At 45.2% G+C, this 24996-nt stretch overlaps 1 protein-coding gene across 1 annotated transcript; it reads left to right on the forward strand.

Moving 5' to 3' along the window:
* The first annotated feature begins 539 nt into the window (after nucleotides 1–539).
* On the forward strand, nucleotides 540–23936 carry psap (prosaposin). The gene is made up of 14 exons (XM_055865125.1): nucleotides 540–689; nucleotides 9730–9863; nucleotides 10008–10082; nucleotides 10553–10678; nucleotides 13029–13253; nucleotides 13602–13745; nucleotides 14280–14336; nucleotides 17924–18070; nucleotides 18320–18412; nucleotides 21177–21360; nucleotides 22751–22914; nucleotides 23046–23126; nucleotides 23330–23437; nucleotides 23808–23936. Exons 1-14 carry the CDS (start codon nucleotides 656–658, stop codon nucleotides 23838–23840), a joined length of 1605 nt encoding a protein of 534 aa, XP_055721100.1. The 5' UTR covers nucleotides 540–655; the 3' UTR covers nucleotides 23841–23936.
* The last annotated feature ends 1060 nt before the right edge of the window (nucleotides 23937–24996 follow it).

Raw genomic sequence — 24996 nt, forward strand, 5'->3', positions numbered from 1 at the left:
AGTGCCGGAGGCTGCCATTATCGACATCCCGGTCTTCGGCGCCCGGGGAACGATGGGTTATTTATTTGTGTGTAAATGATATAAATTGAGTACCAACCCTCAGTAGAAATCAAACCAAGTTGAATTTGATCAGTTGAATACAGTGATCGGTGATCTTATCATGTGCAAGCCGTTATTATAAATAAGAATTTGTTCTTAACTGACTTGCCTAGTTAAATAAAGGTTAAATACAAAAATTAAATGTGCCCATATTGTTCACCTCATAGGCTACTAGGTAAAGATCAATTGTGATGAGAAATAAAGTGCCTATAGCCTTTTTAGTCAATGTGGGGATGAACAATGAGAATGTTTGTCTACACATAATTGCAATTATGTTAATAATTATATACTATCTATTTTAAAAGCAACAACAACAAAAAAAATGACAGTAAATGGATATTTGTGGAAACATCGATCAATCAAAGACGCCAAGACAAGACGGTCACATGTCCGGGCTCAGTGGTCAGCTGACGGCGAGGCGTCCTATAAACAAAGACAGTAGAAGCTGTGTGATTTAAACCAAGAGCAAGCACTCGTCCTGCATAGCAGCGCTCAGAACTACACCCGAGATTCAAATATACTCCACACGACAAGAGGGACTTCACACAGCTCCGCCATGCTGTGCCTTGCTCTGTTTATCGTCTCCGCAGGTAATATGATACAATGTAGAATGTATGATTAGTTACATAATTGTCACTTTGTATCAAAGATGGCTAGTTAAAGTTGTAGAGAGAAACAAAGTATCCAGGTTACTTTCGTTTCGTAAACAACAACACAGTAGCCATTGCTAGCTAGCCAAGTCATTTAGCTATGTCACTGATACATTTTAAACCTATTCCTTCACTTTATGCACATTCAAGATGTGTAGTTAACTAGCTGATGAAGCAGTAGCGACTTTGTAGTAGCTGGCTAACGTTGGCTAATCATTGTGTTATGACGCTTCCTAGGAGGCAGGTAAATTAGCGCTAACGATGGCTATTATATATCAGTCAAAAGTTTGGACACCTACTCGTTTAAGGATTTTTCTTTATTTTTTTTTTTGAACTATTTTCTCCATTGTAGAATAATAGCGAAGACGTCAGCTATGAAATAACACATGGAATCATGTAGTAACCCCAAGTTTTAAACAAAATAGTTTATGTTTTAGATTCTTCAAAGTAGCCACCCGTTGCCTTGACAGCTTGGCAGTTTCTCAACCAGCTACACGAGGTAGTCAGTCACCTGCAATGCATTTCAATTAACAGGTGTGCCTTGTTAATTTGTGGACTTCTTTCCTTAATTCATTTGAGCCAATCAGTTGTGACAAGGTAGGGGTGGTATACTGAAGGTAGCCCTATTTGGTAGAAGACCCAGTCCATATTATGGCAAGAATAGCTCAAATAAGCAAAGAGAAACTTCAGTATATTACCTTAAGACATGAAAGTCAGTCAAGTCTGAAATGTCAAGAACTTTGAGAGTTTCTTCAAGTGAAGTCGCAAAAACCATCAAGCGCTATGATGAAACTGACTCTCATGAGGACCGCCACAGGAAAGGAAGACCCAGAGTTACCTCTGCTGCAGAGGATACGTTCATTAGAGTTACCAGCCTCAGATATTGGCAATTAACTGCACCTCAGATTGCAGCCCAAATAAATTCTTCACAGTGTTCAAGTAACACACATCTCAACATCAACTGTTCAGAGGAGACTGAATCAAGCCTTCATGGTCAAATTGCTGCAAAGAAACCACTACTAAAGGACACCAATAATAAGAAGAGACTTGCTTGGGCCAAGAAACACGAGCAATGGACATTAGTTCGGTGGAAATCTGTCCTTTGGTCTGATGAGTCTGAATTTTTTTTTTAGTTCCAACCACCGTGTCTTTTGTGAGACGTAGAGTTGGTGAACGGATGATCTCTGCGTGTGTGGTTCCCACCATGGAGGGGTAGGTGATATGCTGTGCGGGGGTGCTTTGTTAGTGACACTGTCAGTGATTTAAAAATAAAAAAAAATTCAAGGCATACTTAACCAGCATGGCTACCACAGCATTCTGCAGCGATACGCCATCCCATCTGGTTTGCGCTTAGTGGGACTTTCATTTTGTTTTTCGACAGGACAATGACCCAACACGCCTCCAGGCTGTGGCAGTCCTCATGCTAGCTCATTTTAGCTCAGCCGTTGGTGTGATGCATTTAGTTAAACGCAGTATCTAGCTAGGCCAATGTATTTCTTACACCTGTTTTTATTACAGCTGTGTACATTGAGTCTGTACCCTCTCCTTTACGTGGAGCATCTTTTAGGGAACCAAAGTATGGTACTGTTGTCGTCTCAAATCAATCTATTACTACTCTAACCTGTTTTCCTGTTCACTTAAAAGTCATTTGAAAGACAGCATGTATTCTTGAGGTAGTCCATCCAGGTGCATGATGGGGGCCCCTCTATCTTTCTCATCTAAACAAATGCAATCATATCCTCAAAGTTCTTTCGCCCCAACTACGTTCCTAACGCAGAAGTCCTAACAAATTATTATTGAGACAAAACGGGGACAAAGTGTGTAGGACAAGTAAATCTTGGAGTGGGTAGGTAGGCCCCAAGGGAGTGTGGGTAGTGAAAGCTAGTGGGTCTTTATGTAGACGTTTTCAATTTCCTCATTTATGTTTCGCTTCACCTTTTTGATCGTGTGGATTTATTTCTGATTTTAAGTAATAGATGTTAGTATCGACATGTATAATGTTGTCTTTCCATGATTCAGATCCAGAGTAATTTTTCTGCAAACTATTTAACACGCTCCCTAAATCAATCATGCAGTCAGTCTGTCACATTCCCCTATACATGCTGTATGCTTAATCACGCAGAGCTGTCTTCCCTATAGGCCTAATTGGCTAATATCATTACAAAAAGCTTTGTTGTAATAAACATGCACAAGCTTGTTACCTTTTGCTTTAGTGTCCTAGTTTGGTCAGGGTGTTGAGGGTGTCATATTGCTGCTCTGAGAGAGACAATGGCTAGGCCTATTTATAACGGGACACTTCCCTGTTGACAACACCCTGTGTGAAATGAAACTGTTTGATTACTCACAGTGAGTGTCAGTCGTATGATTTCTCATATTTGCAAAACTACAGGCTTGGTATCAGTTCCTGCAATACAATTGTTCTGGTTCCCCTTTTAGTTTTGAGGTAATTTGTAGAGCACTTAGTTTGCTACGAAGACGATACAATCAGTACGAGACTAGTTCGTTGACGTCGTCATTAGGAGTACTGCTTAAGCATTTGGTTGTGCTCTCTATAACATCTGCTAAACTGTGTACGTGACTAAACTTTGATTTGCCCCCCTCTCGTTGGCATCGGCTATCAAATGGGAAGTGGGTGGGGGGGGTTAGCTGAAGGAGCAGTCGTGGGTGGGGGGGGTTAGCTGAAGGGGCAGTCGTGGGGGGGGTTAGGTGCAGGGGTGGGTGGGGGGGTTAGGTGAAGGGGAAGTCGTTAAGGGGGGGTTAGCTGAAGGTGCAGTCGGGGGGGTGTTTAGGTGAAGGGGAGGTTCTTTTGTGGCGCCATGTGATGTTTGATTCACTCCCGCCTCGCACAGCTGAGTGGCTCCCGCCTCGCACGGCTGAGTGGCGTAGGCTACAAGCAGCTCTGAGCTGTTCCAGTATGCTTCATCAAACTCAAACATGAGATTGATCACTCAACTGTGTTAGTCGTGAATGGTCCTTTTTTTTTATTTATTTTTTACGAAAAAAGCCGGGCAAGTTTACTGTAGAACTATAGGCTAACATGGCAGCATAAAAAGCCGGGCAAGTTTACTGTAGAACTGTAGGCTAACATGGCAGCGTAGACTCCTAAAATGTAGCCTGTTTTTGTCATGTTTATCCCCTTTGTGATGTTTTCAAAGTAGGTGGTTAAAAAAAAAAAGTGAATAGCTGACTCACTGACAATGTAGCATAATGGCTTTGCTCATTGGAGTCAGACGAGCTGAAATGTCCTTGTGATAACGAGGCCCAGCACCTCATAGAGCATCAAGTTGTTTGTCTGCCTAAGAGCCCCCCCCCCCCCCCCCCCCCCACTCATTTTCTCCATCTCTACTGTACCTTACCCAGTACAAGGCAGCATGGGAGAGTGAATGGTTGACTCACTGCAGTGTGAATGTATTATCAGCATATGAACATGAGTGATTTGTTTAACATTGGGTTGCTGACTATGACCTCAGACGCCTGGGGGTGAGTTTTGGGGCACATCGTACAAGGTTTTGCAACAGAACCAAAAGGAGCGTTTCTAATTGGACAAGTGCACATAGTACCGCCCCCTTTCGGGAATGTTTCGTGCTTACAGAACACAGGCACGGTCCTATCTGCTATCTCTTCAGGCTGTTAGCTTGGAGTGGGGCTTTGTGATAACTAGGCAATGTTATGTTGGTTTTTGTCTTTTGATTTTTCTTTTGTCACATGAGTAGCTATCTATCAGATTGGTGGTTTATTTGGCAAAGGCTATGCATCGTCAGTTTCTTTCCCTCTGTCAATGCAACATTTGTTTTTATGTCTGACTCGGAAGATTAGCATTTATGCGTCTCTGCAAATTTGGCAACAAAAAAAAAACAACTCATGGTAGCCTTTGATTGAAAATAAAATGGTAATATCTTCGGCAGTTAGTGACGGATAAATATGCTTCAACAATAAACTCAACAGTTTTGTGCACAAAAGGTAATCGTGTCTTTTTTTTTTTTTTCAATTTAGTGATCACCAATTGCGATCTCGTCGCTGCAACTCCCCCAACAGGCTCGGGAGGGGCAAAGGTCAAGTCATGCATCCTCTGAAACATGACTTACTAAACCACGCTCCTTAACAACAACAAAAACCCTCCTTTGCACCTGGTTAAATATAAAACGGTTTAGTGTTGTCCCAATAATAGACTCTCTTATCCAGAGAGACTTACTTACAGGAGGAACTAGGGTTAAGTGCCTTGCTGAAGGGCACACCGACAGATTTTTCACCTTGTCGGCTCACGTATTCCAACCAGCGACCTTTCGGTTATTTGCACAATGCTCTTAACCACTAGGCTACCTGCCACCCATACCAAAACGATACCCGACGCTGTATTGATACAACAAAACAGGAAGTGTATTGGCTGAAGTCGGAGAACAACCACTGGGCTTAATGTTTTTTTTAAACACTGAACAATATGTTTAACGGAGAACAACTTTCTTTCAAAAATAAATGCAAATATTAATTAACGCAAATATTAAGTAACGCAACATCTGAAATGTACCTTATGCAAAATCATGTCTGAACTTATTTTTTTGTTGACAATTACAGGAAACAAAAAAATAATATTTGATACATATCAGGGTTTGCTGAGCTATAACATTCATTAGACCTAGAATCTATTACAGTTAAGTCATTTCTGTAATAAATGAAGAGTTTAGTGCCAAAGCAACAAACACTTAAGGTCAATTCTGAAGCTTGCTAGTTGGAATCCCAGACTGGGTGACAAATCTGTCTGCCATTGAGCAAAGGAACTCAACCCTAGTTCCTCCTGTAAGTTCTGGATAAGCGCGTCTGCTCAATGACTCAAATGTAAATGTACACTATGATTCAGAGTGTATTTCAACTCCCAGGGTGCAATGCTCCACCCAGGGCTCAAGGGGCCAGGGTTCCTGTCTAGAAGCATGGTTTTGACTGCGCCTATAGATTTGTCGGTACTGCAGTTTAACTGACACCCGAACCAGAGACAATTTCCATCAAGTATGGCTGGTGGCATTGCCATGCTGGAGGGTCATGTCAGGATGAGCCTGCAGGAAGGGTACCACATGAGGGAGGAGGATGTCTTCCCTGTAACGCACAGCGTTGAGATTGCCTGCAATGACAACAAGTTCAGTCCGATGATGCTGTGACAACCCCCCCCCCCCCCCCAGAACCATGACGGACCCTCCACCTCCAAATCGATCCCGCTCCAGAGTACAGGCCTCGGTGTAACGCTCATTCCTTCGACGATAAACGCGAATCCGATCATCACCCCTGGTGAGACAAAACCACGACTCGTCAGTGAAGAGCACTTTTTACCAGTCCTGTCTGGTCCAGCGACGGTGAGTTTGTGCCCATAGGCGACGTTGTTGCCGGTGATGTCTGGTGAGGACCTGCCTTACAACAGGCCTACAAGCCCTCAGTCTAGGCTCTCGCAGAAAGTCTGAGCACTGATGGAGGGATTGTGCGTTCCTGGTGTAACTTGGGCAGTTGTTGCCATCCTGTCCCGCAGGTGTGATGTTTGGATGTACCAATCCTATGCAGGTGTTACACGTGGATTGCCACTGCGAGGACGATCAGCTGTCCGCCCTGTCTCCCTGTAGCGCTGTCTTAGGCGTCTCACAGTACGGATGTGTCAATGTATTGCCCTGGCCTCATCTGCAGTCCTCAAGCCTCCTTGCAGCATGCCTAAGGCACGTTCACGTAGATGAGCAGGGACCCTGGGCATCTTTCTTTTGGTGTTTTTCACAGTCTGTGGAAAGGCCTCTTTAGTGTCCTAAGTTTTCATAACTGTGACCTTAATTGCCTACCGTCTGTAAGCTGTTAGTGTGTTAACGACTGTTCCACAGGTGCATGTTCATTAATTGTTTGTGGTTCATTGAACAAGCATGGGAAACAGTGTTTAAACCCTTTACAATGAAGAGCTGTGAAGTTATTTGGATTTTTACTGATTATCTTTGAAAGACAAGGTCCTGAAAGGGCCGTTTCTTTTTTTTTGTTGCTGACTTAATATACACTGCTCAAAAAAATAAAGGGAACACTTAAACAACACAATGTAACTCCAAGTCAATCACACTTCTGTGAAATCAAACTGTCCACTTAGGAAGCAAGAAGGTTTGCTGTGTCTGTCAGCGTAGTGTCCAGAGCATGGAGGCGCTACCAGGAGACAGCCAGTACATCAGGAGACGTGGAGGAGGCCGTAGGAGGGCAACAACCCAGCAGCAGGATTGGACGCTGACCTCGTTGACCTCTCTAACATATATATATATATATATATATATATATATATATAATCTCTGTCTAACAGATGGTTGGTGTTGGGTGCTTTCCACTGCGGTTTCTTGGTAGGATCTGTTTCCAAAACTGAAATATAGTGAACTTATTATAAAAAAAATTCTCTGATCAGATGAGGAAGTAGACCTAGTTGGTCGTGGTATTTCCCTTACGAGTCACATGATCCTCCTTTCACTTCCTGTTCTCAGATTTATTTTAGGGAATTGTAATACGTCTCTACTTTCGCCTGTTTGAAAAGGAACTGGACCCGGGTTACATACATACTCAAGGACTGGGACTAGGTTACATACTCAAGGACTGGGACTAGGTTACATACTCAAGGACTGGGACTAGGTTACATACTGTAGGACTGGGACTAGGTTACATGCATACTGTAGGACTGGGACTAGGTTACATGCATACTGTAGGACTGGGACTAGGTTACATGCATACTGTAGGACTGGGACTAGGTTACATATATATACTGTAGGACTGGGACTAGGTTACATATATATACTGTAGGACTGGGACTAGGTTACATATATATACTGTAGGACTGGGACTAGGTTACATATATATACTGTAGGACTGGGACTAGGTTACATATATATACTGTAGGACTGGGACTAGGTTACATATATATACTGTAGGACTGGGACTAGGTTACATATATATACTGTAGGACTGGGACTAGGTTACATATATATACTGTAGGACTGGGACTAGGTTACATATATATACTGTAGGACTGGGACTAGGTTACATATATATACTGTAGGACTGGGACTAGGTTACATATATATACTGTAGGACTGGGACTAGGTTACATATATATACTGTAGGACTGGGACTAGGTTACATATATATACTGTAGGACTGGGACTAGGTTACATATATATACTGTAGGACTGGGACTAGGTTACATATATATACTGTAGGACTGGGACTAGGTTACATATATATACTGTGGGACTAGGTTACATATATATACTGTGGGACTAGGTTACATATATATACTGTGGGACTAGGTTACATATATATACTGTGGGACTAGGTTACATATATATACTGTGGGACTAGGTTACATATATATACTGTGGGACTAGGTTACATATAAATACTGTGGGACTAGGTTACATATATATACTGTGGGACTAGGTTACATATATATACTGTGGGACTAGGTTACATATATATATACTGTGGGACTAGGTTACATATATATATACTGTGGGACTAGGTTACATATATATACTGTGGGACTAGGTTACATATATATACTGTGGGACTAGGTTACATATATATACTGTGGGACTAGGTTACATATATATACTGTGGGACTAGGTTACATATATATACTCTAGGACTGGGACTAGGTTACATATATATACTCTAGGACTGGGACTAGGTTACATATATATACTCTAGGACTGGGACTAGGTTACATATATATACTCTAGGACTGGGACTAGGTTACATATATATACTCTAGGACTGGGACTAGGTTACATGCATACTGTGGGACTAGGTTACATGCACACTGTAGGACTGGGACTGGGTTGCATACTGTAGGACTGGACCTAGGTTACATGCATACTGTAGGACTAGGTTGCATACTGTAGGACTAGGTTACATGCATACTGTAGGACTGGAACTAGGTTACATACATGCTGTAGGACTATGTTACATACCGTAGGCCAATGTCTTCAGTATAACGGCTAGGCTTGAACAGACCCTTCAAACAAATAGGTTGACTTATAAATCAATTAATGTTTAACATACACTGTTTATCTAAGAATGTGTAGGGCAGTGTCACTTCTGCTACACCGACCGTTTGGGATAGATGGGAACATTGTGTCTCCTAGCTGTCACCACCCCTCTGTTGGGTCCAGAACAGTGTGGCTACTCTCTCCTAGCTGTCACCACCCCTCTGTTGGGTCCAGAACAGTGTCTCCTAGCTGTCACCACCCCTCTGTTGGGTCCAGAACAGTGTGTCTACTCTCTCCTAGCTGTCACCACCCGTCTGTTGGGTCCAGAACAGTGTGTCTACTCTCTCCTAGCTGTCACCTCCCGTCTGTTGGGTCCAGAACAGTGTCTCCTAGCTGTCACCTCCCGTCTGTTGGGTCCAGAACAGTGTGGGTCCTAGCTGTCACCACCCCTCTGTTGGGTCCAGAACAGTCTCTCCTAGCTGTCACCACCCCTCTGTTGGGTCCAGAACAGTGTGTCCTAGCTGTCACCACCCCTCTGTTGGGTCCAGAACAGTGTGGCTACTCTCTCCTAGCTGTCACCTCCCGTCTGTTGGGTCCAGAACAGTGTGTCTCCTAGCTGTCACCACCCCTCTGTTGGGTCCAGAACAGTGTGGGTCCTAGCTGTCACCACCCCTCTGTTGGGTCCAGAACAGTGTGGCTACTCTCTCCTAGCTGTCACCTCCCGTCTGTTGGGTCCAGAGCAGTGTGTCTACTCTCTCCTAGCTGTCACCACCCTTCTGTTGGGTCCAGAACAGTGTCTCCTAGCTGTCACCTCCCGTCTGTTGGGTCCAGAACAGTGTGGGTCCTAGCTGTCACCACCCCTCTGTTGGGTCCAGAACAGTCTCTCCTAGCTGTCACCACCCCTCTGTTGGGTCCAGAACAGTGTCTCCTAGCTGTCACCTCCCGTCTGTTGGGTCCAGAACAGTGTGGCTAACGTTAGTGTCTACTCTCTCTCCCAGCTGTCGCCACCCCTCTGTTGGGTACTGAACAGTGTGCCCGTGGTCCTCCCTACTGGTGCCAAAATGTGAAGACTGCCTCCATCTGTGGCGCCGTAGTCCACTGCCAGCAGAACGTATGGAACCAGCCCCAGATGGTGAGACTCTAGTCTACTTTATCTAGCATGTTGTCTATTGAAGGGGGGAAAGGTATTTTCCCTGTGTAAATGGATGAACAGTGGACATAGTTTAACCTGGCCTTGGTTTTGCTTCCCTAATCTACTCCCTCCTCCCTGTTTCAGAAATCCGTGCCATGTGACCTGTGTAAGGGGTTGCTGATTGCGGTAGACCAGCTGCTGAACAACAATGCTACTCAGGTGAGTCATGGAGGAGGAATTGTGGGAAGTTCCCTGTTTTTGTTGTTGCTGAAAACAAATTCATCCTCTGCCAAACTGTCTTCTATCCAGTGTACACAAGTGGTACAAATATGCCAAAACTGTTTTCCAACATTTAAAAATGTTGTAGTCCTGAATTAGTTCACGTGATTTACGTAGTAAAGGGCTTGATGATTTGTTGAATCGGGTGCTATTTCTGGAATGGTTCCAATACATGGAACCGCTGGGGGTCCCAGAGGAGAGGCTGGGGGGGCCTGTCGCTCCACATAGTGGGGTCTGAGGCTGGGGGGGGGGGGGGGGGGGGGGGGGGGGGGCCTGTCGCTCCACATAGTGGGGTCTGAGGCTGGGGGGCCCGTCACTCCACATAGTGGGGTCTGAGGCTGGGGGGGGCGTCGCTCCACATAGTGGGGTCTGAGGCTGGGGGTCTCTAAGCTGATGTTCATGTCCTCTAGGGTGAGATCCTGGACGTCCTGGAGAAGGCCTGTCACCTGATCCCTGACAAGAGCCTGGCTGCAGAGTGTAAAGAGACGGTGGACAAATACTACGCTATCCTCATTGGTATCATCGCTGGAGAGCTGGTACACACACACACACAGTGGTTTATAGGAAAGTAAGCTAGCCTACAGACACAGAGAGGGAGAGAGAAATGGTTTGTTATTCAGAATCAATCCAATATCCTCATTCTGCGAAGCTAAATGGCGATGTTTCAATGTCATTCCAAGGATAATTTAGCCATTTGATGGTAGATGTGTATCCTTAATGCTATTAGCCCATACTAAATGTGTATCCTTAATGCTATTAGCCCATACTAAATGTGTATCCTTAATGCTATTAGCCCATACTAAATGTGTATCCTTAATGCTATTAGCCCATACTAAATGTATTGAATTAGTTTCACTACATAGAGCCCCCCCCCCCCCAATCAAATCAAAACTAAGTTTGTACTGTTCTATATCTTTGAGAGATAAGATGGGGAATTATTATTTAAAGAAATTTACACAGGTATTTAACCCCTTATTTTTTTGTCAGGTAACAGTCTCAGTGTGTGAGTATATCTCGTACCAGTCAAAAGTTTGGACACCTACTCATTACAGTTTCTTTATTTGTACTATTTTCTACATTGTAGAATAATAGTGAAGACATCAAAACTATGAAATAACACATATGGAATTATGTAGTAACCAAAAAAGTGTTAAGCGTATTGAGTTTCTTCAAAGTATCCACCCTTTGCCTTGACGACAGCTTTGTACACTCTTAAATCACAGCAGAACTGATGAGCCAAGATGGACTGGATTTCTGTTGGTCGTAATGTTTCATACAGTCTTATCATTATAAAATGACTTTCATGCAGTCTAATCCAAGGACTGCAATATGTTGTGACTGAATGGATATTAGGTTGGGAAAGTCTGTCGCTCCTCCAATATAACATTTGACAAACAAGTTAAAGCAACATTGACGATCACTTGATGAGTTGTGACACTTTACAATACTATAAGTTAAATGTTGACACTGAAGGTGCTGGGCATGATACTGTGAGACTGGTGTAACGCACGTTGACTACTAGTGAGATTCCAGTAACAATCATATTATACTATATTGATATGTTTTAAGTTGACTCCTATTACAAATCAGCTGTCAGAAGCTGCATGACGAGCAGTTCACTTTGAGCCAATTAACTCAATATTCTTAGTCCCTCTCCTAACCTCCCATCATGCACCAGTTGGCTCCAACTTGCTGATGGGGGGGGGGGATAATTGGAACGGAACGCGTAGAGCTACCGCCATTCCACGGAAGAAACTACATTTCAAATCTTTGAGTTGTATAAAACTGAATGGGTGAACTGGATTTTAACACTCACTTATCTATACAAAGGTGTTGTGAAGGGATTGAGGGAAAGATTGACGCCAGGATTTGGTCAGGTTTCATGAGTATGGATTCAGTTCCACCACGGATGGCGAGCCGTTCGAAACCCAGGACATCGATAAGAAGATTTTACATGCAGATTTATTTTCCTTGGAGAACACTGAATTTTTCACACTACGGTGTGGCAATGATGTCTTGCAAGAAATCCTTCATCACACATTGCAGTGGGATTGTTATAAACACCTGACCGTGTTTATTGATGGGCACAGTCACTCACATTTGACTCCATCTCATAGTAGTTTATATCAGTATTTGTGAATTGGTTTGTGTTTTCTGTGGATTCAGGTTTGTTGTATTGCTATTGAACATTGAATTCTGAGAGCTCCTCAGATTAAGAGTTGGGTTCACCCTAGTAAACATTAGGAGGATATATGGGCCATTATGTAACACTAGCCCGTAGTGGGGCTCTAGCTACGCCCGTAGTGGGGCTCTAGCTACGCCCGTAGTGGGGCTCTAGCTACACCCGTAGTGGGGCTCTAGCTACACCCGTAGTGGGGCTCTAGCTACACCCGTAGTGGGACAGACACAGGGCCATTTTTAGTCATTAGAGTTGAGCTCTGTGTAGTAATGGTCATTTATTGGAAAGTACACAGATATTCTGTTGGGGACTGGGGAACACGGTGGCTGTTCTGTTGAGGACACAGTGGCTGTTCTGTTGGGGACTGGGGAACACGGTGCCTGTTCTGTTGGGGACCGGGGAACACGTGGCTGTTCTGTTGGGGACCGGGGAACACGGTGGCTGTTCTGTTGGGGACCGGGGGACACGGTGGCTGTTCTGTTGGGGACTGGGGAACACGGTGGCATCTAGAAGGATGCCAGCTGCATATAGATTAACCAGGTTCCTGGACTCAAACACACTTTCATTGGAAATATTGTTTTGGTCCAGGACAAGGCCTGATCTGGATCTGTGAAGTGGGAAATTGACCCTGAGTTTATTGTAGTGTGCGTACCAGTAGTGAGATGTACAGACTGTAGTGACCAGAGTCTGATGTTTCTGGATTCCAGATGAACCCTCAGGTGGTGTGTGGTGCCATAGGTCTGTGTGACTCCCAGCAGGCAGCTCTGGCCAGACTCCAGTCTCAGATCCAGTCTAACCAGATCCCACAGCTCACGTCCAATGAGATTCCTCAGGAAGACCTGGCCCAGAGGGTCGCCCCCTTCCTCCTCAACATCCCTGGGCTCCTCTACCCCCAGGCGCAGGAGAACACCAAGAAAGAGGTTCCTAAACAGGTACGCCAGTCATCGTAGAATTTTGGGGGTTGTAATTCTGGTCTTTGGTGTCTAGGATTGGGTGTCTGTGTAATAATTGTTAAAGGACTTTACAAAATCATTAGAGTTATAATTTACTATGGTGCTCAGCATAGCTGCACATAAGTTATGTTCAGTAGGGCACAAAGTACCAAATCTTTTTGCAACTGAAATCTGTCTTATTGATCAAATTCTGGCTGTACTTTCCCATTCCAAACTGTTATTTCACTACTGAACATGACCCAGTACCAACTTTAAACTGTCACCGATTTCTTAATGTGTAACTGCTACTCCTTTATTCACTAGTGAGGGTCTTCTGTCTCCTTGTAGGAGGCTGGAGACTTGTGTGAGGACTGTGTGAAGTTCATCACAGACTTCCAGGACGAGGCGAAGAGAAACACTACCTTCGTCAACTCTCTGATCGAACGGATCCAGAGCCAGTGTGACCTGCTGGGGCCTGGAATCTCTGACATGGTGAGAGGACTACGTACTTATCTAGCTAGGAGTTAGTGATCTGGCTACGGAGTTAGTGATCTGGCTACGGAGTTAGTGATCTGGCTACGGAGTTAGTGATCTGGCTACGGAGTTAGTGATCTGGCTACGGAGTTTTTAAACAAGTTCGGTGGAGTGACTATTTTGAGTAATCCAGCAATGGAATTAGCCATAATCGAATTTACAGTTTGTGCCCTAGATGCCATCTGGTTTAATGCATTAGTTGGTTTATTTGACCCTGCTTGTTATCCATGAATGTTCAAACATGTTGAACAGTCTGGCCTTAATAATCTCTAGCCCGGCACAGCCAGAAGAGGACCGGCCACCCCTCAGAGCCTGGTTCCTCTCTAGGTTTCTTCCTAGGTTCCCACCATTCTAGGAAGTAAAAAAAAAAAAAAAAAAAAAGGGCTTTATAAATACATTTGATTGATCAAGAAATACTTCCAATCTATGAAGCTGGAAGATCATTGGTTTTGACTGACTTTGTTTCTGACTGTTTTGTCTTCTGTGTTTCAGTGCAAGCAGTATATCAGCCAGTACGCTCCTCTCGTCGCCCTGCAGCTCATGTCCATGGTCAGTCACTCATTGTCTTCTAGGGTGTCTCCTAAATGTCATCCTGTTTCATATATTTAGTGCACCACTTCTGGTTTTCAGCCCCCCCCCAAACTGGAGAGGTTTCTCTTCTGCTGATGTGTAATTGTAGCTGATAACTCTGCACAGTGTTGCCTGACAAATACTTAACAGGTTTATACGTGAACCAATATGTGTATGTCATAATAATTTAGTGTATATATATATATCCAGAGTCTTACTACAGCTCCTCCTAGCCTGCTGATTCCATTCACATCTTTAATCGTTTGTTTTTATTTTCCCCTCCATTCATGCGCCTCTTCCTGCTCTCTCCCCTCCTGCTCTCTCCCCTCCTGCTCTCTCGCTCTCTCCCCTCCTGCTCTCTCGTTCTCTCCCCTCCTGCTCTCTCCCCTCCTGCTCTCTCCCCTCCTGCTCTCTCGTTCTCTCCCCTCCTGCTCTCTCGTTCTCTCCCCTCCTGCTCTCTCGTTCTCTCCCCTCCTGCTCTCTCGTTCTCTCCCCTCCTGCTCTCTCCCCTCCTGCTCTCTCCCCTCCTGCTCTCTCCCCTCCTGCTCTCTCCCCTCCTGCTCTCTCCCCTCCTGCTCTCTCCTGGGGTTGCTGTGGGTCTCTAGGAACAGGTAGGTTTCTCTGTGTTCAGTCTGTAGTCTCACACCCTTTAGGCTGCGGCCACACAGAGACTTGCATGAAATCCTTATTATGCATTCAGCATTGTCCCATTTTTGTCCGGCAAAAAGGCTGATGTATCGAGCGTTTTGACAGACAATCATCTCCGTTGTCCATCTGTTAATGGATGACTACCATTGTAGAAAGATCTGGCATTTTCTGTCTGCCCACAGCCCTAGCTTCTGTACGGTCTGTCCACTAGTGCTACTTACTTCAAGTACTCACATTTTACTGTTCTTGAACTGCATCACGATGTTTCTCTGTGCTGAATGCTAATACCTGAGTCCTTGGCAAACCAAGCTTTTTTTGGGGGGGAAAACATATTTGATGGGCATGTCATGATTCTAGACTGTAGACTGGTCCATGCAACGGTTTCCATTTAGTCCATTAGGTTTGGGATGTGTATTTGGAAATAGACACGGGATGGTTTTTCAATTCTACCAATACCGTTGAAACAATTTATTTTAAATGTAAAAAATATTTATCATATTTTAAGTAAATACAGTCGACATGTATAAAGCAGATTGTGTTGTTAATTTCACCTGTTTGACATTATGAAGCTTCCCATAGTTCCCCAGAACGGTTGAGCCAGTCGTGTTTGTAAATGGCACAACAGGAGAAAGCTGCAGCAGCTCAGACCAGCTGTGTATTGACAGGGGTCACGTTTTTTATATTGAAAGTCAAGTTATTTTTTTTCTTGTTGCTTCAATAGCATGATCAGGGACGTCCAACTATAGTTTTCCTTCAAGACATTAGCGGAACACATTTGGTGTGTTCTTCAGATGACAGTGAAAATGCCATTTTTGGGCAAAAACAATGCATGGCTGCCATATTTGTAATGTTTTTAGGCCTATAATAGAACGCATGTAGCCAGCTGAATTTTCTAATGTTTTGCTTAAAGTTAATCTTGTATTTTACCAGAGGAAAAAGTAGGCTGGCTATACTGAGGAAAAGTAGCTCCACATCAGTCAGAGCGCTGATAGAATGATGGAGAACAGTAGCTCCACATCAGTCAGTCAGAGCGCTGATAGAATGATGGAGAACAGTAGCTCCACATCAGTCAGTCAGCGCTGATAGAATGATGGAGAACAGTAGCTCCACATCAGTCAGTCAGAGCGCTGATAGAATGATGGAGAACAGTAGCTCCACATCAGTCAGTCAGAGCGCTGATAGAATGATGGAGAACAGTAGCTCCACATCAGTCAGTCAGCGCTGATAGAATGATGGAGAACAGTAGCTCCACATCAGTCAGTCAGAGCGCTGATAGAATGATGGAGAACAGTAGCTCCACATCAGTCAGTCAGAGCGCTGATAGAATGATGGAGAACAGTAGCTCCACATCAGTCAGTCAGCGCTGATAGAATGATGGAGAACAGTAGCTCCACGTCAGTCAGTCAGCGCTGATAGAATGATGGAGAACAGTAGCTCCACATCAGTCAGTCAGAGCGCTGATAGAATGATGGAGAACAGTAGCTCCACGTCAGTCAGTCAGCGCTGATAGAATGATGGAGAACAGTAGCTCCACATCAGTCAGTCAGAGCGCTGATAGAATGATGGAGAACAGTAGCTCCACATCAGTCAGTCAGCGCTGATAGAATGATGGAGAACAGTAGCTCCACATCAGTCAGTCAGCGCTGATAGAATGATGGAGAACAGTAGCTCCACGTCAGTCAGTCAGCGCTGATAGAATGATGGAGAACAGTAGCTCCACGTCAGTCAGTCAGAGCGCTGATAGAATGATGGAGAACAGTAGCTCCACATCAGTCAGTCAGCACTGATAGAATGATGGAGAACAGTAGCTCCACATCAGTCAGTCAGCACTGATAGAATGATGGAGAACAGTAGCTGAAGCAAAACATGAGTTTTGATGCTGAGCAGAAATTGCAATAAGAACCATTTTAGATCTGTGTTTACAAAACGCAGAAATATATTTCTTAAGTAATTTTTTTCCTGCGTGGAAAAACACACTTCTGTGTTTTAACATGACCCTTACATTTAACTTGGTAGTTATCTAAGTAAGTGGCGGAATGAATAAGGTCACGGGGCATCATATTGTGTTGGCTTTCTGTTGTGTTTGAGAAGTCAAAGCCCTTTGGATGAGTTCTGTACAGTTGCCACTGCAGCTTTGATTACCTTGTTATTTCTTCTTCTCTGTTCTGGTCCTGTTTGCTCTGCCCCCATCTTCGCTGAGCAGGCAGCCCGTTGCCCTAGCGACTCCACACACGCACAGCGGGTAGACATGCTGCTCCAGAGGCAGTACTGTTCTTCCTTCAGACAAGCATGCGTTAACTTTCTTCATTTGCACAATGTCTCTCGTTCACGTTCACTTGTAAATGTCAACTCACCAAAAATGACACTTGGTAGTGTGTGTATATGTATATGTGTGTGTGTGTGTGTGTATTAGCATATCTAGCTAGCAGCTTCCATGGAAATTCACTTACTTGTACTAATTTTGTTAGCATTCTGCCAATAACACTTTTTTTAAATAATTTTTTTATGGCAACCCATCAAGCCGGTAATACCGTAAATCCCGGGGTGAGAGAAGGACGGTAGGATGATATGAAAAGCTGGATATTGTCCATGCCACTAAAATGAATGATTCTTTACCAATGCTATAGTTTCTTAATGCCTCATTAGTGTCTGGAACCATCTGCATGCATGTTGCTCTATGCATGCCTCTAGCATGAGAATCATCTACCTGTGACATGGGTTGCTGGCTTAGACTGTACACTACCTATTGTGTGGGTTTGAAAGTGATTTGCATGAGAACATTTTAGCCTGGCTCTGTCTCTGAGACTAAGGAACAGTGGATTCATACATACATCTTAATGTCATGTGATGAAACCTATTTTGTGTAGAATGATATGAATGTGTCTAACTGTACATTCTGACATTCTCCCCCCCCTCAGCAACCTAAAGACATCTGTTCCCGCGCTGAGTTCTGCTCTGCAGAGGTGAAGAGCTCTGTCCCCATGATGAACCTGGTGGCTGCCAAGGCCGTCCCTGCTGTCAAACTGGTCCCTGCCACTAAGCTGGACGCTGCGAAGCCCGCCAAGGTAACCTACTGGTACCAGAGGCGCTGGCAAGTGGCCGTGTACTTCTGTACCTTCCCTTTTTCATTCTTCCATATGAAATACATGGACTTTTCCATAAACATAAAGTTATATAATCACACTGACGTGTTTTGTAATGTAGTTATGACGTTGGCATGGTTACTATTCCAGTTATACTGATGCGTTTTGGGACCACAACTTATTTTGTTCCAAGACTTTTGTAGTTACGCCGACTCTTTGTCTATCCTCCAGAACATGGTGCACGCCCTCGCCTCCCCTCAATGTATCGCATGCGAGTTCATTATGAAGGAGGTGGAGAGCATGCTGGGGGATGAGAAGACGGAGGTAGGTCACCTGACGGGTTGCTATAAAACACTGTGACGATGTGGTAAAGGGTTTCACGATCAAACAGGAGTGGAGGTGGTTCTCTCTGTCTGATGGGGTATGATTCGCTGTCTGTCTGATGGGGTATGATTCGCTGTCTGTCTGATGGGGTATGATTCGCTGTCTGTCTGATGGGGTATGATTCGCTGTCTGTCTGATGGGGTATGATTCGCTGTCTGTCTGATGGGGTATGATTCGCTCTCTGTCTGATGGGGTATGATTCGCTGTCTGTCTGATGGGGTATGATTCGCTGTCTGTCTGATGGGGTATGATTCGCTCTCTGTCTGATGGGGTATGATTCGCGCTCTGTCTGATGGGGTATGATTTAAGTCATTTAGCAGATGCTCTTATCCAGAGCGACTTACAAATTGGTGCATTCACCTTATGACATCCAGTGGAACAGCCACTTTACAATAGTGCATCTAAATCTTTTAAGGGGTGGGGGGGGTCAGAAGGATTGCTTTATCCTATCCTAGGTATGATTCGCTGTCTCTCTGATGGGGTATGATCGAAACGTAACGCTGTTTGTAAGGGAGTTAGTAAATTATGTTTTTATCATGGGGGGGGGGAGCAGTTTTGACACATTCTTAACGCCATGAAAAACTATAAAACAGCCCTTTACTAATCGTGATTTTTATTCTAAAATACAAATGCACTATATGTGATTGCTCTCCACCTCTGGAATATGTTGGATGGACAACACATTTTCAGTTGGAATATTTCTGCTAAAAAGCCACAGTTAATCCAGACAAAAGAAGCTATTTGCGGCTTTCACGTAACATTTAATGTTCATTTTAAAGAGTTCAACTGAAATTGTTATTAAAGTAACATGTTGGCTGTGTCTTCAGGGTTGTTAAAAACAGAATCTCTTCACCCCCCCCCCCCCCCCCCCCCCCCCCCCCCCCCCGGAGGCCAAGTGGGCTTGTTTGTCCTGTGTGTCAAGGATGAACAAGAATTTAGTACAATGTGTTTCCTCTCTGCGTCCTCAGGCCACCCGTTACTCTGACCCTGTGTGATGGTTATTACTGTGCAAGCAGCAGTGGATATTGTTTTACCCAGGTTCACTTTGTAGCGGTGTTGTCAGAGGGGTGAAGATAAAGATTTGGTTGGGTCACCAGTCAGGTATTAACTCTGCTGAAAGGACAAGAGTGGGATAGATGGAGTACCACTACTGGACACACAACAGCAGAACAGACTGACTAGAGGGTAGCCGGGTTGGCCAGTAGAGAGGATAAGACACACCCTATAAAGCACACGTCACAGCACAGGGGTAACCCAACCAATAATGGCAGAGCAATTTTAACAGCAACTTCATAGAAACAATTGACAAGAAAGAACCCAGTCATCAACATTAGAGGATTTACAACAATCTGTATTACCTCCCAATGGGGGGGGGGGGGGGGGGGGTGTATTGATTGACAAAACAAAGGCTTTAATGTAAAATCTTCTCGGCCATATGTCAATAGTACCACACCAAATCAATACATTTCAAACCAGCAGCAACCTCCCCTTTAACTAAAAGGTCAACCAAAATGCGTCTGGCAGGGCAATAATAGTCCAGTGACACTGAACATGAACGGGAAGAGCATTGAAAAAGAAGTCTGCTACAGTGTAAACAATAGAGGGAAGAGCATTGAAAAGAAGTCTGCTACAGTGTAAACAATAGAGGGAAGAGCATTGAAAAGAAGTCTGCTACAGTGTAAACAATAGAGGGAAGAGCATTGAAAAGAAGTCTGCTACAGTGTAAACAATAGAGGGAAGAGCATTGAAAAGAAGTCTGCTACAGTGTAAACAATAGAGGGAAGAGCATTGAAAAGAAGTCTGCTACAGTGTAAACGATAGAGGGAAGAGCATTGAAAAAGAAGTCTGCTACAGTGTAAACAATAGAGGGAAGAGCATTGAAAAAGAAGTCTGCTACAGTGTAAACAATAGAGGGAAGATGGAGAAAGGCTTCTTAGCTGTTGACTTCAGGCTTGACTGTCTGTCGGTTACAGCTGGGCGGGTTGGTTTGTCAAAGCTTCGCAAATGTCAATGACTGGAGCAGTCCCAAAATATACAGCCCTAGAGGGGTAACAACGGCGATCATCTTCAAACACTTTACAAACTAAACACGCTGACAATAAGACTTCTGCAGAGTTGAACTGCCGCGCCGACCGAGGAGCTATCTTTATATCCTCACTGCTGAAGGCGCTCTTAGCCCGGCGGCGCACTGCTGAAGGAGCTATAGCTAGCTACCTTTTTTTTTTAAAGCCAAGCTGTTGTCTTATGAGAATTTTCTATCAAAAACCTAGTAAGGTAAATGGTGTATAGGCAATGGCTAGACTAGGAGATACAAGGAATGTGAAATGGTGTTTGTCACGCCTGACCTCGTCTCCAGGATTTTGTGCATATAACTCTGGGACATCAACCAATCCAGAGGAGTTCTTAATTCTATGGGCGTGACCTTACTAAGTAAAGTATAGGTGATCATTTAATTTGAGCAAATCACATGACTGCGAGGCGTGGCTCAACGGAGGCAAGACCCCGTATGGAAGACGCGTACAAGAAGGGTTAGTGGGAAGGTGTTGTGGGAGATTATTGGTTGGTAGATTAAGCCAATGCACCGGGAGATTCTTTTGTTTGCTAACGAAGGCCACGTTGGCATTTGGGCAGAAGTGTCTGGGAAGGAGAGTAAGTCATGCCTAACTGACCCCTGTGCTCTCCTGCTCCTTCCTCCCTCTCTCAGCAAGATGTGGTGCGTGTGTTGGAGAAGGTGTGCTCTGTGCTGCCGGCCTCCCTGTCAGCCCAGTGTAAGGATCTGATTGAGTCCTACGGCAAGGTCATCATTGAGCTGCTGTTACAGGAGGCCGACCCCAAGACTATCTGCACCGCGGTGGGGCTCTGCCAGGACGCCAGCCGTGACTTCATCCGTGAGTAGAGGGAGTGTGTGTCCTTGGAAAGTCTTGAGGGGGGGGGGGGGGGGGGGGGGGTGATCTATCCTGTGTGTTTGAGACAGGCCCTGTTGGTGGTTTTAATGCATACTGATTAGAGAACGACAGGGCCGATACGTATTCTTTTGGGGGGGTCTAGGAGGCCGATACGTATTCTTTTGGGGGGGGGGGTCTAGGAGGCCGATACGTATTCTTTTGGGGGGGGGGGGGTCTAGGAGGCCGATACGTATTCTTTTGGGGGGGGGGGGGGGGTCTAGGAGGCCGATACGTATTCTTTTGGGGGGGGGGGGGGGTCTAGGAGGCCGATACGTATTCTTTTGGGGGGGGGGAGGGTCTACGAGGCCGATACGTATTCTTTTGGGGGGGGGGGTGGGGGGTCTAGGAGGCCGATACGTATTCTTTTGGGGGGGGGGGTGGGGGGTCTAGGAGGCCGATACGTATTCTTTTGGGGGGGGGGTGGGGGGGTCTAGGAGGCCGATACGTATTCTTTTGGGGGGGGGGTGGGGGGTCTAGGAGGCCGATACGTATTCTTTTGGGGGGGGGGTGGGGGGTCTAGGAGGCCGATACGTATTCTTTTGGGGGGGGGGTGGGGGGTCTAGGAGGCCGATACGTATTCTTTTGGGGGGGGGGTGGGGGGTCTAGGAGGCCGATACGTATTCTTTTGGGGGGGGGGGTGGGGGGTCTAGGAGGCCGATACGTATTCTTTTGGGGGGGGGGGTGGGGGGTCTAGGAGGCCGATACGTATTCTTTTGGGGGGGGGGGGGGGTCTAGGAGGCCGATACGTATTCTTTTGGGGGGGGGGGGGGGGTCTAGGAGGCCGATACGTATTCTTTTGGGGGGGGGGGGGTCTAGGAGGCCGATACGTATTCTTTTTGGGGGGGGGGGGTCTAGGAGGCCGATACGTATTCTTTTTTGGGGGGGGGGGGGGGGGGGGGGTCTAGGAGGCCGATACGTATTCTTTTGGGGGGGGGGGGGGGGGTCTAGGAGGCCGATACGTATTCTTTTGGGGGGGGGGGGGGGGGGTCTAGGAGGCCGATACGTATTCTTTTGGGGGGGGGGGGGGGTCTAGGAGGCCGATACGTATTCTTTTGGGGGGGGGGGGGGGTCTAGGAGGCCGATACGTATTCTTTTGGGGGGGTCTAGGAGGCCGATACGTATTCTTTTGGGGGGGTCTAGGAGGCCGATACGTATTCTTTTGGGGGGGGGGGGGGGTCGTCTAGGAGGCTGATGTGTATTCTTTTGGGGGGGGGGGGGGGGGTCTAGGAGGCCGATGGCTTATTTATTCAATATCATTAAACTAGAAAAGGACATTTTATTGATGGTGCTCCAATCCAGATGAAGTTACCCCTGTGTTCTCCTTTCCCCTCAGCGGTGTTGGACCAGTCCCAGGTCGCGGCGGGAGGCTCCTGTGACATCTGCAAGATGGCTGTGCGTTACATCGACGGGATCCTGGAACAGAACGCCACACAGGCTCAGATTGAAGACGCAGTCAGGAAAGTCTGCAGCCTTGTCCCGGAGGCCGTCAGGGGCGAGGTGAGGATGGAGGTTCCTGTGTTTCCTAAAACAGTGTTAATACAACAGAAGAAGAATGAATATTGGCTAGTAACTGGTCAACTAGACGTTGTTGGTGTGACCCTTAATCACTCCCTCTCTCTCTCCTCCAGTGTAACCAGCTGGTTGAGCAGTATGAGCCCATGCTGGTTCAGCTCCTGCTGCAGATGTTGGACCCTGACTTTGTCTGCATGGTGAGCACTGGAATGCATAGAGAATATACTTCACTATAGAGAAAAGGTGTCATGAGGATGATGATGATGATGATGATGATGATAGAAGGGGGGAAAAACATCTAGTGTTCAGATCAATGAAGAGGATTTCACTTAACCGACTTCCCTGGTTTCAATGACTGCCAGTGTCTGACAGTTGGTTCTGTGGTTGTCCTGGGTTACAGAGGGTGGGATTGTGTCCCGAGGCAGTGCAAAGTCTTCTGGGTATGGACCAGTGTAGCTGGGGACCTGCGTTCTGGTGCAAGAACATGGACTCTGCAAAACTGTGCAACGTGAGTACTCAACACAGGCACTGTTTCTATCATAGTAGCACTACAGCAGTGAGCCATGTTTCATTCCAGGGTTGAAAAATGGATTGTAAATGCAGCTCCCCTGGTTTAAATAAATAAATTCAATACAAATTCCTGATTATTTATATATATATATATTTTTTTTTAACGTTTTTATTTTTTTATCCAACTGTTATTTCCGGCCATGCATTATGATTGGCCGAGAAGAACGGCTCATCCGGGTCTGTTCTTGAAATCCTGCGACCTAAAGTACTCCTGAATATCACAGACAGGATATCTTCTGTAAAGGACAGAGTAGCCTCTAGGATGCCTATTGTCGTGTAAACTGTGGGTTTTGTGTCTTCTCTCTCAGGCCGTGGCACACTGCAGGCGTCACGTGTGGTAACAGAAGAACGGATAAAGACCAATCTAAACCTTTCAGGAGAAATACTGTTGCACTGATGTTTTTTTTTAATCAATAAATGTGTCCTGTTTTCTTAAACATGTGGAATAGATTTTTGCAATTGTCAATATAAATTTACCAGGCAGTTTGGACTGGGAGTGGAAACCTTTTTTTTTTTTTCTGACAGAAGTTTGTTTCTTTATTTGGGGGTAGGAGAAGCAGTGTTGGGGTTGTAGAGTCAATCTACCAGACTGTTTTTAGTTACTGGGACAACGCTCCAAACAGACCTAGTTGTACTGATTATTGAATGTACATGGGTGTGGTTTGTGTACAGATCTCTTTTAGAGGAATGATTTTACATGTCACACACGGTCGCTTACTTGACACACCTAGTTTTCCGGACATGGGTTAAACCTAGTCCTGAACTAAAATATAATGATTCTTAGTCCAAGACTAGGCTTAATCTCTGTCCATGAAACTGGCCCATTTAGGTATGTGACGCAGACAGGTGGGTAAATGGATACTACTGTCTGTGAAAGAACAGTGGTACGAGACCTATTGAATCTCAGGGGGTCCTTTCAAATGTACTCCCTTGCAGTGACTGCAACTGGGAGAACTTTCTTGGACAGTGGATCTAGCATACCTTCCTGGGATATTTTCTGTTTTAATTGAGTCCCTCTACAAAATAGAGATGAACTTGCATTAGGAAACAGTTGAATTGTGTTGTAAGTTTTATTTTTAAATGAATGAGCTGATGTGACAAGAGATTGGCTGTGTGATATGGTACCCTATTCCCTAATATAGTGTACTACTTTTCAACAGGGATCCATTGGGGGTCAAGTAGTTTCCACTGTAGGACCAATAGAATAGTCTACTCTAAATGTTGAGCCACGCCCTGTGTGAGCGAGAACGAATGCGTCCTTTGTCTGCGTCCCATATGGGACCATATTCCCTACGTAGTGCACTACTTTTGACCTAAACACCCACGGGCCCTGGTGAAAAATAGTGCACTATATAGGGAACATGGTGCCATTTGGGATGTAGATTTCTAATGGCATGTTTGTGCCCCTTTTTATAGCCTCTGCTTGCGGTTTCCTTCTCAGCTAATGCTCTCGTCACCCTGTTTTTGTGAAGTAATGTTTTCTGAAGGGAATGTAAA

Source organism: Salvelinus fontinalis, chromosome 1 (assembly GCF_029448725.1).
Source record: "Salvelinus fontinalis isolate EN_2023a chromosome 1, ASM2944872v1, whole genome shotgun sequence".
In the NCBI taxonomy this organism is placed as follows: Eukaryota; Metazoa; Chordata; class Actinopteri; order Salmoniformes; family Salmonidae; genus Salvelinus; species Salvelinus fontinalis.

What these genes read in the sequence shown, in the direction of transcription:
- psap (XM_055865125.1), top strand. Translation starts at nt 656, where the DNA reads ATGCTGTGCCTTGCTCTGTTTATCGTCTCCGCAG. An exon ending in GTATCATCGCTGGAGAGCTG is followed by an intron (nt 10,679 to 13,028) that starts GTACACACACAC and finishes TCTGGATTCCAG; the next exon opens with ATGAACCCTCAGGTGGTGTG. An exon ending in GGCCTGGAATCTCTGACATG is followed by an intron (nt 13,746 to 14,279) that starts GTGAGAGGACTA and finishes TCTGTGTTTCAG; the next exon opens with TGCAAGCAGTATATCAGCCA.